At 41.4% G+C, this 16,887-nt stretch overlaps 1 protein-coding gene across 4 annotated transcripts in view; it reads right to left on the bottom strand.

Moving 5' to 3' along the window:
* The window catches only part of ARHGAP8 (Rho GTPase activating protein 8), a 71,825-nt gene that overhangs the window by 6,544 nt on the left and 48,394 nt on the right, over positions 1 to 16,887 (bottom strand). For 3 of the 4 annotated variants that reach the window (XM_075442900.1, XM_075442914.1, XM_075442907.1), the window contains 4 exons: positions 15,517 to 15,590; positions 4,127 to 4,204; positions 3,342 to 3,470; positions 572 to 675 (listed from right to left, as the gene is read on the bottom strand). In XM_075442900.1, the coding sequence (XP_075299015.1) occupies positions 572 to 675; positions 3,342 to 3,470; positions 4,127 to 4,204; positions 15,517 to 15,590 (385 nt within the window). The remainder of the gene's footprint in view (positions 1 to 571; positions 676 to 3,341; positions 3,471 to 4,126; positions 4,205 to 15,516; positions 15,591 to 16,887) is intronic. The other variant, XM_075442920.1, reaches the window with a different exon arrangement.

Below are 16,887 nucleotides of genomic sequence, written 5' to 3' on the forward strand. Positions count from 1 at the left end.
AAAAGGTTATTTGTAAGATTTAACATGAAATATTTTGCTGATTGTTGTTCTAAAGCTCATTAGTATTTCTATAATTTTCTAAAATGACACTAATTTACTTGGTGTTTTAGTTGTTCAATATTTTTCCTTTGGAGAAAAAAGGTGATTTCACCTAGTTTTTCCTCCAACACCAAAAATCACACAACCATTATTTTCAGGCATTTTTTCACTCCAAAATAGGAAAAAAATAAAAAACTAAATCATTATAAACATACATTTGTGAATGTGAAGTCGGGTGGACAGGACTTTTAAATATTCCAGTAGAGGCACAGTTCCATTTAAATTTATACCGTGGTTTTCATTACATCTAAAGAATGTGTGAGGGGATGGCCAGACCATCGTTTAGCACTGACTTTTATTGGACCTGGAGGGTTCTGCACCCTGAGGTCAGTCCATGGGCAAGTACTGCACCACCACCATACTCTTAAAATTCTTCAGTTTTATTTTCTGGGGAGACTTTCAATGTTGAATTAACAAGAGCAGATTTAGAAAGAAAAGACTGACACTACTGGGAAATTTTGCCTTTACTCACCATATGGAGAAAGCAGATCAGATACTTCAGAACAACGTAATTGTGTTCAGGAAGTCCTTGAATGATTTGCTTACATCTGGTGACTCGCAGACTGCTCTCCACACCTGCAATGTCAAAGTCAGTCTTAACTCCACAACATCCCAATACCAAGACAGAATACCTTATTTGTATCGGCTGGAATTGCTTTAGATACCCGTCCGTAAAACTGACCAGAAAATTCAGCTCTGCTAACCTTCACAACCATAGATTTAATATGAAATATTAAATTCAAGTCAGGGTTATCCCTCTGAATGATCCTACCGTATTCTCTACTGTCATGTAGCTGGCTAAGGCTAACTTCCAGAGTATTTTCTCAATGCAGTGAAATAGCTAAAATAATTTCTTTGCTAGAGAGAACTTTCAAAGGACTTGATTTGAATCCATTATCTCTCCATGTGCTGAATCCAGGCGTCTACTTTTTATGCTCTGATTTTATTCTTGCTGAGACAAGCTCATTTGTGATGATGTTTTTTCTGCATTTGCTGCATTTCTCTCTCCCTGACACAGCTAGAGGAGCCCATAAGTATGTGTGCATGCACAAAATTCCAGACTGTTAACCATTCCCTTAAGCTCTGGATTAACTACATGAAGCTGTGCCGTGGTGAGCTGTGTTGACGTTTTTCCTACCGCAAAGCTACGAGTTCCCATAAAACACACTAAGCTGAACCCCAGCAATCGTTTTGTCAGCCTTCTGCACAGCAAAGAATGCAGGTAGCGCAGCAGCACTGGGTAAGGGAACTCCTTCGCAGTTTTCTAGTCCGAAGAAGACATTCTTTGACAATTACAAGCCTCAAGGTTTTATTGATTTTATTTTTAGTCAGTCACTCAGCTAATTTATTGCACAGCTCCCATGAATAACTCTTTTAAAAATATGTTTCAGATGAGACACTACAGAGAAAAGTTTCACTATCATTTCAAAGTACTACAAAGCAGAGAGACTGTATTTTTGGGTTTGCGGGTTAAGAGATGTAACAGATACATCACACACCGCTCTGCTGTCTTCCACAAGACAGAAGGAGAATTTCCAAACCACCCCAAGACAGCTGTCTGCAATCGCACCTCTTCGCAGCTCCCTTCTGCACCGTACTCACAGCAAAGACGCCTTTGCTTGGCTCTCAAGCTTAAGGTCATTTCAAATCAGGATATCACCACAGCATCAAGAAAAGATAGTGGACATTACACTGCATAACACGAAAGCCCAAGGAGAAATCCTCTTAAACTCCACTTTTCAACGTATTTCATCAACATTTTAAATGCCAGTAAACAAAAATGACATGGGATGAACATTTCACAGGTGTTTTGCCAAGTAAAACCTCCCAGTGTTGCTAGGACAGTGCACTGCTCTCAGATTCTTTTCAGACTTGTTCTCGTTTTTCACTTAGCTGTATCACAAAGTGATATCATGTCCAGAAGGACAGCACAAGATTAATTCAGTAAAAATTGGCATTTATACAGCCTTTTTCCAAATTTCCCCTCTTCTTTCCAGTTCTGAGTGACTATCCTTAGTCCTTCCATTTCTACCACCTTGCTTTGAGTAGACTGTTTTTCTCACCACCCTGAGATACTTAGTGTGCGGACAGATGAATCCTTGATTTGGAAGGCAGTGATCTATAGACTTGCAAATAGCAAAGCAGCACAGAACTTCAGAGGATTCTGAAAATGACCTGATCAAGTTTTTAAATGGAAATACATGAATACAGTTGATGACATGAAACAGTACACGCAGATGCTAGTGATGGGCACAGTATAAGAATTTTACCTAGAATACAGTACACTTAGGTAAACTTTACAAACAAGTCACCATTGAGATTTATCATTGACCTGGATTATTTTAGTGACCTACCCCAACAGCAATAGTCATGGTAGTGATGATAACCTACACTTTTCAAGAGCATCAGCCCACGGTTACCAGAGATATGCTAAGGGACTCCGTTGGAAGCCGTACTTCATTATGACATACATAATTTTCTCAAAAAGGAGGTTTCGGGAAAATGTGTGCTTGTGACTTGTTACTGGAAGCTCTACTGGTTCCCTGCTATCTTGACCATAGCTTAGATGGCAAAATACCAGTCTCTACAAGTACTGGGTACTAAATCTCAGATATTCGACCCCCATCTATTAGGGAGTCACCTTGCCAGCACTGCAAACTTCTAGTCCCTGACAAAGGCCATGTAATAAAGTTTCATTATTCATAGTTTCATGTGGTGCCAGATTTTAGATAATCAGCATCTTCTCATGGCTTTAGATCCTTTCTCCCGCAATATGTTATCCCATAGGAACAGTTCCAATAAAAACAATCCCCTCCCCACAAAAAAAAAGGAACAAAAAGGGAAAAAAAACGAAAGCGTACAAATGACCAACTAAATTTTGTTCCCATAATTTTGCCAGTGTTGCTGCTAAAACTAAAGCTGCTCTGACATAACTTGTATCACCAAGACTGACTCAGTGCTGTGCCATGACATGAAAACGGAGTCCTGACAGTGAGAAGTCTGATCCAATTCTTAATAATACAGTATGATATATAGATAAACCAGTAAATCTTGTAAAAAGCACTGAAGGTCTTGGTAACCCTGACCACCTTGCTCTGGTACAGATGATGAGGTGGTCCGTTCATGGCTGCTGTGAAGCACTAATAATGTTATATACCCACAACTGTGTCAAGGTTAGCATGAATTAGCCAGGTCCAGTTCAACTTGCTGTACAAATTTTTCTAGAACTTATTTATACTCACTAGTGATTCCAAGGATATGATCGTAACACTCAAAAGTTAACAATGGCTGAGGGAGTTCCCTAAGGAAAGTCTTTAGGATAACAGCAGGAATATGGACATCATGATAATCATCGAAATTCACACACTTGCCTAAATGGAGAAAAACAAGAAAAAAGGTCTTCAATCATAGGTTTACTGTTTCTTTAAACTACTGTTTAAAAACTATGTCACACTACATGTTGAACATAAAATGTCCTGGCTTTCTGCTGCTGATAACTCCTAGGATTTTCTTTTTTGTATTTTTCATAGACTTTTATTAATCTTGCTGTAAGAGATGCTCCCCATAAAGGCATTTCGTAAAATAACTTCACAGGGAAGTCAGTGACTTTCAAAATTACTTCACTACATTTCATAAATTATTAGATAAAATTATATTTCTTTGCCATAACCATGGAAAAATATGGGGCAAAATGACACAAAGACATTGTACTTTGTAACTAGAGTAACTCAAAGGGCATAGAGGCAATATAAATGTTTACTGAGAAACAGACCTTATCATTCATTAGCTGCTACGGATTTTGTCAGCTCCAGTCTGACATCAACTGCTGACTTGCTATTTAGTAAGCATCAAGTGCCTGTTGCTTTCCTTCAGGTTTCTGTACTAGCGCTCTTATTATGATATTTTATGTTACAAATGATTTTACAATTAGCTGATTACCAGAAAGCTAGCATTTCTGCTTCACCAAGAAAACAAAGGTCAGCAAAGCCCTCAGGTTATTGCTGGCCACGGTGTGACGACAGCTTACCCTGGTTGTAGAGTTTCTGAACATCTCTGATCGTCTGGGTGCTGGCTGACCTTCTGAAGAGGCCCTCAACTTGCAGTCCTGAAAAAACAAAGAACACAGGTCTCATCTGTAAAAGCTAGCACTCTCTTGTTTTTCTCTGCAGGTTGTTGAAAACCGAACAGAGGGAGAAGGTTTGGGAACAAACCCATTGATACACTCATTTTTTGGAAATAAAGTCCCTGAGAAAAGAATATACAATCAAATAATTTCGCAACATTGCCTACAGCACTTTCTTTAATGCATCTCACAGAAATACCACCACCTTTCCTTAAGTGTTTCAGAGTGTCTTGCCAACTATAATTTTTATTTAAAAGTAGCTTTCAATTGCACTTAATGACATAGAAGCAGGAGATTTAGACTCACCAGGCTGCCGCAGACCACGCCTGTAAATCTGCAGTTCTCCCTGCCTTAAACCTTCCGCAAACTACAGAGGGTGCTTGCAAAGATTCCCTCATCTTCCTTTTCTGCCAGTGGGTGAGACAAGGTCCTTTAGGCTGGGGACCGCTGCGTAGGATCTGTGGATGGAGGAGGCTGTTTCTTACCACTGGAAGGATGCTGGCTTCCCCAGCCTAAAGGCAGCTTGGGACAGACCACTGCTCCTTCCATCTTCCTCTGCAAACCAGTGGGATTTAGGACTCTGCCTGCCCATGGTATTTCGAAATACCTGATTCTATCCTTAAAGTACTTCTGCGATATTTATCATAAATCTCCTGAAAGGTATCTATCTAATTTGCTGTCACGTCTTGGACTAACTGAAATCCGACTTCAGCTACAGAGGAAAAACTTCAATAAAATGCATCCAAATCAAGGATCTAATCTCGACCACAGGTTTCAAGGCAAGCTGTTTATCTGAATTATTACGCAAAACAGGATAGGGACAAGAAGTGTTACTTTTCTTGAGACTTGTGGTACTTCTTGCTCTCGAGGTTGGTAAAATATTGATTTCCCTCTCTCTTTCCTTCCCTCCAGTTTGTGCTGTTCCTTCCACCCAGCAGGTAACGCAATGTGGCTCACTTGTAGTCTGAACTGGAGAGTCCTACTGGAAGCAGAGAAATCTAAAATACTACCCTACGCTGGTCTGACAAAACATAAAATTGCTGTCATTTTGAGAAGGGCGGCCGAACACTCGCTGACTTGAAAGGACTGCTGTGCTTTTCTTTATGTGAAGGTGGAAGAGCAGAATGGCTTTTTTATTTTTTCATTGCTTATCTTCCAGTAGGTAAGCAGACAGACTGAAATCAGTGTTTGTGTATTTCAGTTAAAGTATACATGCATCAATTTGCATGATCAAAAATCCTTATGGTGTTCTAGAAAAATCTGAGTCATAAATTAATTAAAGATACTCTCGTAAATTCACCCAGGTTGTATGTGTATTTTATATATGAAAAATTAGTATATTAACACAAAATTCCTTAAGGAACCCATTTCTTACAGAACAGCATTTAGTATTGTTCATATGAATTTAGGTCAGTACACTAAAAGAACTGATAACGTACTATTGAGGTAAATTTTCACAGACGTGCTTCAGAGACTTCTGCAAAGAACTCCACATTCTACTTGTAAGTGCTCCACTGACTAGATGTAGAGGCTTAGCTGGAGCTCAGCTGAACGCAGCTCCTGTTTACTTTCTAAGCATTTATGCCCCTGCCTGTTAAATTCCAGGTTGAATATTAAAACTTTAGCCCACGCACTCAGTTCTGGCAGGAGTATGATATCTCCAACTACAACATATAAGAAGGGCATGTAAAGGAACCAAATGGACAATAATTATGAACTGACTGCCTGGTTTATTCCCGACCAGGTAATGTTGCAGTTTAATAAAGTTACAGCAAGTGACATCACCTAAGTAAAACTGTTCCATTAGATCTCTAGCACAGCCTGTCCAAAGAGGTCGTTTTGGAAGTGGCAGCTGTGAACAGCGAGCTCGCCAAGGCACTGCCCTCTGCAAACAAGACAGACAATAATTTCCTGAGAATTTGTAGAATTCTATGCTGGCTGTCAGTGGACTAGAAGTTCTCTGTAGAAACCAGTCTTTCAGAAAATGGACATCATAAATCCTTGCAATTCAGTTTGAAGGAATTGGTTTAATAGTTAATGCTTTAATCTGATGTGAATCTTACTGTATAATGTAATAAATATCAATTTTTAACATATTTATGCATTTACTGGCTAAGCTTGAAAGAGTCTAATTAAAGTCATTAATCTGTAGCATAGACAGCAGCTGTACTTGTGTGGCCCTGCATCCCATCAATGTCACTGTAATGGCACATAACGTTAAGCTCTCGCTGGATATGTTTTTGGAGGTCTGAGGGGGGAAAAGCAACTTTTATTCTCATCTGCAGAAAGCTGGGATATCCACGCTTTTTCCAGAATTCATTTTCCAGGTCAGCTGAAGCTGAATACAGCCATTTGTTTGACCACAAGTGGCAACGAGCCAACTACCAAAGCAGGTATCTCCAGCCCTGCTTACTTTTGTGGGCAACTCGTCCAAACGACACGACGCTAATTAAATGTAGGTTAGTGCAATTCTTAGGAACAAAGAAAAAGCTATATTCTCCTTCTAAAGTAAAAGAACCGCAACAACAAAATAGCCACATCTTTTTTTTAAAAGATGCTCAGACCAGAAAATAATGTATTATAGCGATTTTTAAATAAAGCATGGGCCATAACTTCAGCCTACTGGTAACCAGAAATGTGAGTCAACAACCATTATGCTATTGAAAGGGGAAAACAACGATCCCGGGTACAGAGACAGCCCTTTTGCGATATATTTTTCTAACTCCTGTGATGCATACGAACTGAGCAGGATACTTTTTTTAGAAGTCTGTCAGTCTACTAACTGTTCTCAGTGCTTTCTGTGTTTAGGCAGGGCAGGCTACCTGAAAACATGATCTGAATGACGGCGTTTCCCATGTCACATAACCTGAACAGCATTAACCTGTGCCCCCAACCGGAGCCTCATGTAAGGGACAGCAGGGAGGAAAGCGACCTGCAGCCTCTCACTGGTTATTCCACTGTGATGGGTAAAGGCACAGCCTTACACACAGTCAGGAAATACTTTCTCCAAGCCTGACTCTTCCTTTTCACACACTAGGGGAAAAAATCCCCAATTCTTGGAACTACCATAATTAAGCTAACACAAGGTACCTACACTAAAATAAGATTAATTATTTTGTCGTCTTTTTGCCAACAAAATACAGGCCAGAGCCACCACAGTTATGGGATGAGGAAACAAAATTAGCTGAAGACAATCCTGGTCATCGCAGCACAAAGCATTCATTTTTGTCCTTTTAAAAAAAAGTTCTGAAGTAGCCTATTGAATTTCTGTTCATAGTATTCTTCAATCAAATCCTGCTCACAGCATGAACTATTTTGCCATTAACAGCACGGGTAACACAGTCCACAGAGAACAGCAAGCCTGGAGCAGCCGTGCTTGCCAGCACGGAGCCAGGGGATGACTGGCACGAGCAGCTAGCCGGGCTGTCCAGCTCCGAGACACCCGCGGCTGCCGGTCACCCGCGTATTCTGTCACCGCTGCCGAGCCTCTGCTGAGATCACTGGGCACACACTGCTCCCTGCCCCTCGCGAAGAAACACACCGACAGAAGACAGACAGACACGTAGAGCGATCAGCAGAATTCTGCTACCCAGAACTAAGCTCTCCAGAGCAAAAAGAGCAAAATTTTATTTTAAATATTAAATGCTATACAGAAAAAAATGTGGTGATGTGAATAGTGAAGGACCCATCTGTATTCAGTGAAAAGTGATTCTGCAATTGAGAACTTCGCTGAGTAATTATTTAAATGTCAGTAATCATAAATGAAAACAGGCAGGCACTTCATTCCACATTGAAATAAGATGGCTTTTACCACAGTAGACAAAATTTCACAGTGCAATGACACAACTGTGTCACACTCTGAATTAATAAACTGTTGCTAAAAATACTTAACCCCCCCTTCTACCCCCCATCAGTTGTCCCACAGAAAATCAAAACTGATAAAGATAAATTAAAGCAACACATGCTGTCGCATAGCTGCAAACTTGTCAAAGAGAGAGAGATGAGAAAATTACATTCCTTTTCTTTCAATCATCCTTGATTTGAGGGTTGCTGGCATCAGAAACCTTTGTTAATTTGTCTGCTTTCAAAAGAGAAATAGCAAAGAGTGAGCATCTGACTTCCTTCTGTCCCCAATCGAGTTTGGAAACGATTCTTTCGGCTGGGGCCCTGCCAAGTCTCAGGAAGCATCCATCCTGCTTTGGAAGTGGTTTTCATTCTCATTAATACAACTGATCTAGGCATCTTCTTGCAGATTATCAAATTCTAATAAGATTCCTTTTGACAAATTAGAACTAGTTTATTTCTAGTATGAGGACTGATGAGTTTACAGCATATTTTAATTGTCCATCTTTAGTGTAACATCTTAAATGCCCAAAGTAGCGACAACTGTGAATTTTTACGGTAAAGACAAATTTGAGGGGGTGTTTTTTAAAGCTAAAATACAGTACAAGTTTGAGGTGGAGACTTCACAGCCTTCCTTTCCCTTCTGCTCTGTGCAATGAATACAGAACAAGCGAGCGTGATGTCTGCAGTTTGCAAAGATGCCTTGCACTGCAAGAAGGTGCGCAGCAGATCAAGGGCAGAGGGAGGAGAGGAGACAGTTCCAGGCCTACTGAAAAACCGAGCAGCAGCAAGGATACAGAAGTGTGCCTCCTTCGCAGAACCCAAAGCCTCTTTGTGTCCTTGCAATTTTGAACAGCACAGTCTCTAGTCTTCGGATTTATGAATGAATATTCTCGGTTTACACTTGACACCTCTGAACATAACTTATTTACAATGCCTGAACACCAAATGCACAAACTGTGCTTATTAAAAGGTTCATTTTCATTTGATGGCACACGAACCAGTCTTGGGATTTATCTCATCTCCATGAACCCTAGGTAAAAAACATTCACATGAAAACAACAGAGCCAAGACCTCAGAACTGTTTATATGGCCAATGTCAAGCTTTCCCAGTGCTGCATTTTTAAAAGATATTTGATTGATCACAAGAAGCATAGGCCAGGAGGCAAACTCGCTAAGCTGCAGCAATCCAAACGTATTCAGCATGCACAGCCGCCCATCTCTACCCAGTCTGACTATCAATACCAGGATGTAGTCATTCACATTAAAAAATGGAAACAAAACTTTTTCCATCAGCAAGATCTGTCCTGCTTCATGGAGGGGATGAGGAGGAAAGATTAATCACTTTTTATCAATGCTTCTGCTATTGAACAGATAAAGGACAGCTTTAGTTGTCACTATAATCACACTATAGGACATAAACTTCTATTGCATGGTTATTACCATTTCATTTCGAAGTCTCAGTCATCATCCAGGACTCTCCTCTGGTACCATGAGGCAACATCGAACAAAAAAATCTTGGTGCTGCAAAGCACTTCCAGTGAACAAAAGAAATGAGGTAAGAGAGAGAGACTTGGCAACGGAGGTTACTGCGAGATAATTTTCACATAGGGGACAGTTATCTTTTCTGCTTTAGAATTCTGTAACGTGATTCCTTCACTGACAGTTATTGTTCCGTCACTTCTGAGTTGCTGCTGGTGTCATAGGTTCTTTTCAGTAATCAGTTCTCTGTGTAATTTTTTGTGGCTGTTTCCTTATATGGCCATTCTATAGAATGCAAGCGTTATCAAATTTTGGAAATATTAGTAATAATCCCAGCAGTTTAGCTTTGGTTTTAGAAGCACGGACAAGCATGTCATTCATACCTTTGGGGATACTCTCTAAAACATAAAATACACTAACAATAATACTCCTACCAATATATTTCAAATTGGTATTTTGAAAAGACCAATACCAATGACAGCATATTAATATCTGAGATGGGCTTGAGCAATATTCCTGCCCTTTGTAACCTGACATCTTCATGCAGGTCTGAGCAGTGCAGTTTATACTCACCTTAATGAGCCAAATACAAATTTCCTTAAAACCTGTCACCTGACCTCCAGATGTTCAGGGGTTTGCAAACAAAATCTGGATTTTGCCCTGCAATTTAATTTTTAGTGTGTTATCAGTTAGTACACTCAACCTGCGGGTCAGAGGTTAAGAACTAAGAGAGCACGGGGAATTGTACTAACACTGACCTAACCAAACACCAGAACCACCAGCCACACACCACCTAGCTTTTAATTTACCACAATACCTTCTCTCCAGCCTGTAACCTGCTTTTCTAGAAAAAAAGACACGCAAGGAAAAGACACAAAAGGGACCTTCTGTTGTGACATCTTGTCAGAGTTTAGAAGCAGAAACGCCCTCCCAAATCCTCCAGCCCACAAGGGATGAAAATGCCTCGGGGGCTGGGCAGCTGTAAAGCGCCGGGTCGGCGTGGGCAGCACCCCCCGCCCAGCCCCGACCCCGCACGCTACCGAAGCCACCCACGCAAAGGCGTCCTCCACAGCATGGCGTCCCTTACATCCCCGGTGACCAGAACGGCCGGGGAGAAGGGACAGCCCCCACTGACAGTCTCTCTTCAGCACGAAACAGGTTGCTGAGGACACACGGGAACATGTTAACCAGAGGAAGGAAATTAATACTGAAAATTAAAGCTGGGCTTTGGGGAGAAAAGGGCCTGTAAGCAAAGCAGCAAATCATCACCACCAAAGGAATGACATCAGGTTAGAAACACTTCCGAATCGTTCTGACAAGAGAATGAATACTTAATTAAGGAAATCTCTACCATGCCATGAGAAATAAGGTACTACACAAAAACCCCTTTATTTAGTGCAAGTGCAAGTCAAGCTCTGCATTTATAAACTAGACAGAGGAATAGGTATGGTTTTGAGGCAGAGCATGAAAAAAAAAGGTCCTCTGGTTTGCTCATTACTACAACAACCTAGTCACAAATGTGCTACATTAAACCTGTCCTTCCTCTTTGGCCTGGCTAAATCATCAGCTGTGTTCAGGACGATACCAACACCTCACTTCTGAGATTAACAGCACTTCTCTGGTTTGGTCCAGAAGGTGAACTCTGAGGCTTAGTCTTAATGAGCTGATGATTTTCTCAGACACTCAGAACTCACGTTAGGAAAGCAATTCTTCCCTGTGAAGGTTAGCAGGAACTGAAATAAAAAAGCATTTTTAAAAATCAGTATTAAAAAATTTTAAAACATTTTTCACTCTACAGTGGAGCTAGAATGAAAGGGGCAAAATGGCTACTTTCTCTGTCTCTCTTGAAAAAATTACATGAAAATTATTATAGAAAATCAAAAACTCAGTTTATTGTGTTTATTGTAATAGTATCTGAGGCAAAGGCCATAACGGATCTCATTTATAGAATACAAACAGCTGTAGAGGAATCTCTGCTTGCAGTAGATTCTTTAGTCTTTGTTAAGGTACTGGGTGACTTGCTAACTGGCTCCAGTGAGAGCCATCTGGCTCAGAAACAGCTATCTAAATATGCAGAAGGACAATCACATGAGGAAGAAACGCGCACTCGCTGTCCTAAAGCTAATTTGGCTGCAGGGGATGAGGACGTGCTTGCTGCTGCCAGAGCCCACTCCATAACCCGGGACAAGAAGGGGAGCATCGGCTCATCCGTCCAGGTGCAGATGCCTCCACGCTGGGAAGAACGCTTCTGCAAACAGTGCTGCCCGAAACTGAGGCAGAAAATTGAAACATCGAGGTGGAAAAATGTGACATGAAGGATTCTGTCAAAGGGATCAGAGTCACTAAGATGAACCAGGCCGGGTGAACTTCAGAGTCCGAAAGTTTCCTTAGCCTGGTAGCACGCTGTTGCAGGCTGGTGCTGAGTTTGAATACCACCACAGTTGCTCCATCAAATCTGTTCAAGAAATCTTAACTCTGCTGATGAAGCATGATTTAGCAAAAGCTTTTGTGGTCTAAGTCAGGGTTTCAGAAAGTGATTTCAGGTACATAGATGTGAAAACGTAGCAACGGGAAGAAAGAGTGGAAATACTGCACCTAGGGTGAAAACCAAAACCCACTCCCTGCTAATCCTGTGAGGCTGGAAACTATGCCAAAATTAAATGGAATAGGGTAATGACAGTGAATTTTTGTCACTTCTGGAAGATGAACTGAAGCTTTCACTGTACTCATGGCCACGTCTGGAGTGCAAAGAACACTGCCAGTCAGCCTGCGGGGCTGTCAGCACGGGAACCGACACTCACCAAAGCTGATGGCAGAATTGAGATATTCCAGATTTCGAGAAAGAGTTCAAATCATAGCAGACAGCAGGTACAACAGATACCTGCACACTTATAAGCAAGTGCAAAAAAATGCATGTCTGTCACCTACTGCTGAACAGCCTCGGCATGGCAGGGACTTGACTTCAAGCATCAGCTGGCTGAGAATGTCAGAAAACTCTACCTGACAAGCCATCTCTTCTTATCAATCTGGTTGTGGAGATCTCCTTATGATCGGGAATACGACAGCTCTGAGCAAACCTGCGCCTGGCTGGAAAATCTCAACGCTGACAGAGCCCACACCCTTCCTTCCTCACGGCACAGAAGGACAGAGAGCTGGGGAAAAAATGAGATAGGCTGGCCAGCAAGTGCATGGGCTGGACTACACATCTGTGGCCAGCACTGCCACGCCACCGACTGCCGTGTGCACACAGCAGAAGGGCTTTGTTCAGAAGTACCACTGCATTTCCTCAGACACTGTCCTTTGCAAACTGTGCTGGTACTGCACCGAACAGACGAATTCTTAGCCAAAAAAAGATGAAATTCGGAGAAAACCCAAGGATGATTACTGCTTTCAGAATAACAAACACTTAACCTAGGAGAAATTCTGCAATGACAAGGCTAAGCCAACCCTTTCTTTTGTCACAGCCATGAGAGCCACAACCTGCTGCCTCCTCCCCGCACTGCGCAGCTGGCACTGCTGCTTCAGAAAACTGGGGGTGTCCGAGCTGGACGCAGCAACTGGTGAGAGGGAAGAGAACGGGGCTGGCGCAACAGTGATAAGACAAAATACCTAGAAAGAACAAAAGCAAGACGTGGAGGAGGTTTTGTGTCAGGTCAGTGCAAGAACTACTAGTTACTGGTCATTATCACATATAATGATGGCCATAAACCTCTTATTTCATTAAAATATTTAAATAGGTCCAAGCAAGTGCCGGATATGCAGAGCCCTCCTCCCAAGCACAGTCAAAAGTTTAAATCCATTAACGTTCTAGTGACTAAATTTTCACTCAATTTCTAAATAATGACAGCTGTGAGAAGTAATGATGTTAGTGCACATTCATCCTCATTTTCGCTCTCTTGACTCCTGTGATTAGTGAGGACAAGGTATTTGCCTATGAAAGATAAGCTAAATATATGTAAGGACGATTGTTTCATAACAATTCAAAACACGAAAAAGTCTGGCTTTCATCTGCAGATGGGGCATGCACTGATACACTACACAAGCTCTAATTATCCACTTACAATTATAATTACAGGGATTGTCTCAAGCTGCCAGTCACTTGCCTTCAACATTCTTAGCAGTGAACTATTTACATTCCCTGTCTCCAACCATAATATTTGATACAAGCTACACCTGCAAAGTTTTCATCATTAGCACCAGCCTGCAAAGAGCACATCCAAACAGCTTTAGGAGCTTGAGTGGAAATCCTGAATTTGGACCAAGAGGCCTTCAGTAAAGCCTGTTAGGAACTCTTCATAGATACTTTTAATAGCAGAACTGGCCCCACTCCACTACTCGGCCTTGGCTGTTGCAGGTATTTTGAAGATAAACCAACAATCTCACGAGGTAAGGAGCTAGCTGTTCTGTGCACAAACATCCCCGCAGATGTTAGGCTCCACTGGCTGCAAACTGTAAGCAGATATCCACTGCAGTGGACATCTCTCTCATTCTCCTATGCATAATAATCAGCTTCACTCCAGCTACGAAACCCAAACTAAAATAAAATGGGCAGTTATTTAAAGGTCTTCTTTGCCATGGGGTAAGCTAAAATACGAAGGAGCACAGCCTGTCAATGGGGGTGAGACATTGTCTAGTCTGTACTCAGAATTTATATTTTATATTGTATGTGTGCTGTCAATACAAGTAGCTCTGCAAATGAGGAAAATCTCGATAAAACTCATTTAACAGCAATACAGAGATCTGAGTGTTTTTTGTCTTCACAGTAATCATGCTGATCCTCAAAATTTGTTCAAACATTAACCAGATTTAATGGCACATTGAACACCAGTGATGGATTTTTTTTTTAAAAAACTGAACCAAACACATTTTGATTTTCTTCACTTGCCTCTATTGACACCTATTAAAAATTCACACCCTTCTTTCAGGGATCTTACAAATCATTCCCAGTTCCACCACTGTGTAATGTTGTGCCAGTCACATAACTGTGTTGTGCTCTGTTTCTGCCCTGTCACCCGTAAGATAAATGTACCTAGGCTCTAGATTTAGTACTGTAGGATTTAGAAAACATTTGTGAAACTCTGAGGCCTTGCAGCACAAAGGGCTTATGGAAACGTTGCTGTGACTGCCTTGAAAATCAGGGATCAAAACATAAAATCACCTTACACTGGGAAAAAGGAATTTCAAGACTGAAGCCTCAACTGACTTCCTCCCCTGCACGTGCCTTCGTCCCTGTGTAGGGAATACAGCGCACCCACCCTGCAGATAGCACCTGATATTTGCTCTTTTATGCTCTCCAGGTATGCACTGGAGAGCCCGGTGGCATAGCCAGTGGCTCGAAGTCTACCCTCTCTTTGCCCTGTACACGAAGGCAATATGTGGGTGCTTACATTTTAAAAATGGGTCTTCATAATTTGTCTTGCGATATACTGTAACTACAGACACGAACTGTAGTCAAAGGGTCTGCAAATGCCAGTAAAAATATTTTGTGAAGGGAGGACTTCAGGCTTGCTCCTGCAAAACACATTTTTTTGAGTTCTTATGGCCACCGGTTCTATAACAACAGAACTTCTCACTGATTTTTACTGGGACTTCAACTTAAAACCAACAATGTAATATGGGTTGATGACGTGTATTTCAAGACATCTTCTCTCATTTGTTATTCCCTAATCTAATCCCAAGAGCAAAAAGTCTGTGTGGTTTGTTGGTTTGGGGTTTTTTTTGTTTGTTTGTTTTTGGGGTTTTTTTGTTTGTTTGTTTGTTGGGTTTTTTTTTATACTGGGACAACAACCTGATAAGTATTCCTTATGCACTAAAGCTCTCAAGGTAGTGCCCAATTGCCACTCAGGTTTTCAGGATTTAAGTACATCTGTGTAGCTGTAAACTTGGCTGAATTGGGTACTGAGCATTCTATAGTTTCATACTATTGTCCTTGTTCTGAAGGGCACATCCCCTTTTGAAACAAAACTCACCTTTTCTTTTTAGGTAGGTTACAGTTTCCTTCATTACTGGGGGGATTAGTTCGCCTTTGTTTTTGTCCTTGATACTGTTAGGGGGGAAAAAAAAAGTAACAGTCTTTAAATGGCATTTACAGACAAAGAGCCAAAACCAAGACAGAACAGTCTCAGCAAAAACCTGAGAGATATCTGAGAGCATACATTAAATTCCAGAAATTATGGAGCCTGCACCACACGCGAGGGTCCTCCCCAACCGTAACAGGCGCTGAACGAGCCGCTGAAACAAGTGACTGGGACTTCTATCAAACAGCTCTTCCTACACGCTATCAACAGCTACGGAACTGCAGCGGCGCCGAGCAATAAATACGTGCTGCTTCCTGTACTGGAGAGGAGCCAAGGACAGAGCATCAGAACGGTGTTCCAGGCTAACTCTGCCCCTGCTCGAGACCGGAGCCTCGCTCGGCACGGCCCAGCAGGGCTGCGTTTAACCACGGCGCGGTGACGGCAGCGGTGGATCCGTTGGATGCCACCAGTGGAATGGGGCTTCAAGGCAGCTTAGAGCCCGGCGAGGAAGGAGGGTGCAGCAAATGCTTCACGTAAGTCTTGATCGAGGGACGCTGCAAGTTTCGGAGCCTTTCATCGCGCAGACTGTCCTTTGCTGTCTGTCTCTTTTTAAGCCACAGTGCATGTATAGTTAAAAGGATAATGTGCTATTTATTTTGAAGGCAAAGTGATGCAGTGAGATTGGGTTTATTAACACTTTGAATGATTCCCATGAAATGAGATTTTCTTCTGTTTCATGAGTCGAGGTAAAAAAATAAATCTAACATAGTGTTTTCTTGATCTAGACAGTGCAGAAAATTCTGCAATTATCTCCCTTCTTTAAAAAAAAAAGTCTTTGGCAGTTTAAATAGTGTAACAAAAGATGGGTCAGTATCTGCCGAGTATTCTACTGCATTTTTTGTCATAATCAACAACAAAATAAAGGACCCATCTCAGATTTTAAATTAGACTCAATATATATTTGTGTACAATTTCATATTTTATATTTAAAAGGTGACCAGCTTTACTGACAAACTCTCATGCACCAGCCCAAGACAGCACAGACAGCTGTGACTATCAGGAGAGGCTGCAAATGCTGCAGCTCACCCACAGAAAATGCAAGACTTTATACGTGTAAAAAACATAACCTTAACCTAGTGCTACTCACTGATGCTTCACTGCAGAGGAGAATGATTCTTGGGAGTCTTTTTCTTTCCCAAGTACTGGGATTTCTTCTTTTTCTGTCTAAGCTTGCTTATTACTTTATTAATATTTTACAGCTGGTAACTGGACTGTGTTTGATACAACTCCTGTAACACTGTTGCATGGAATGAGCAATCAAGG

Source organism: Opisthocomus hoazin, chromosome 1 (genome assembly GCF_030867145.1).
Source record: "Opisthocomus hoazin isolate bOpiHoa1 chromosome 1, bOpiHoa1.hap1, whole genome shotgun sequence".
Lineage (NCBI taxonomy): Eukaryota > Metazoa > Chordata > Aves > Opisthocomiformes > Opisthocomidae > Opisthocomus > Opisthocomus hoazin.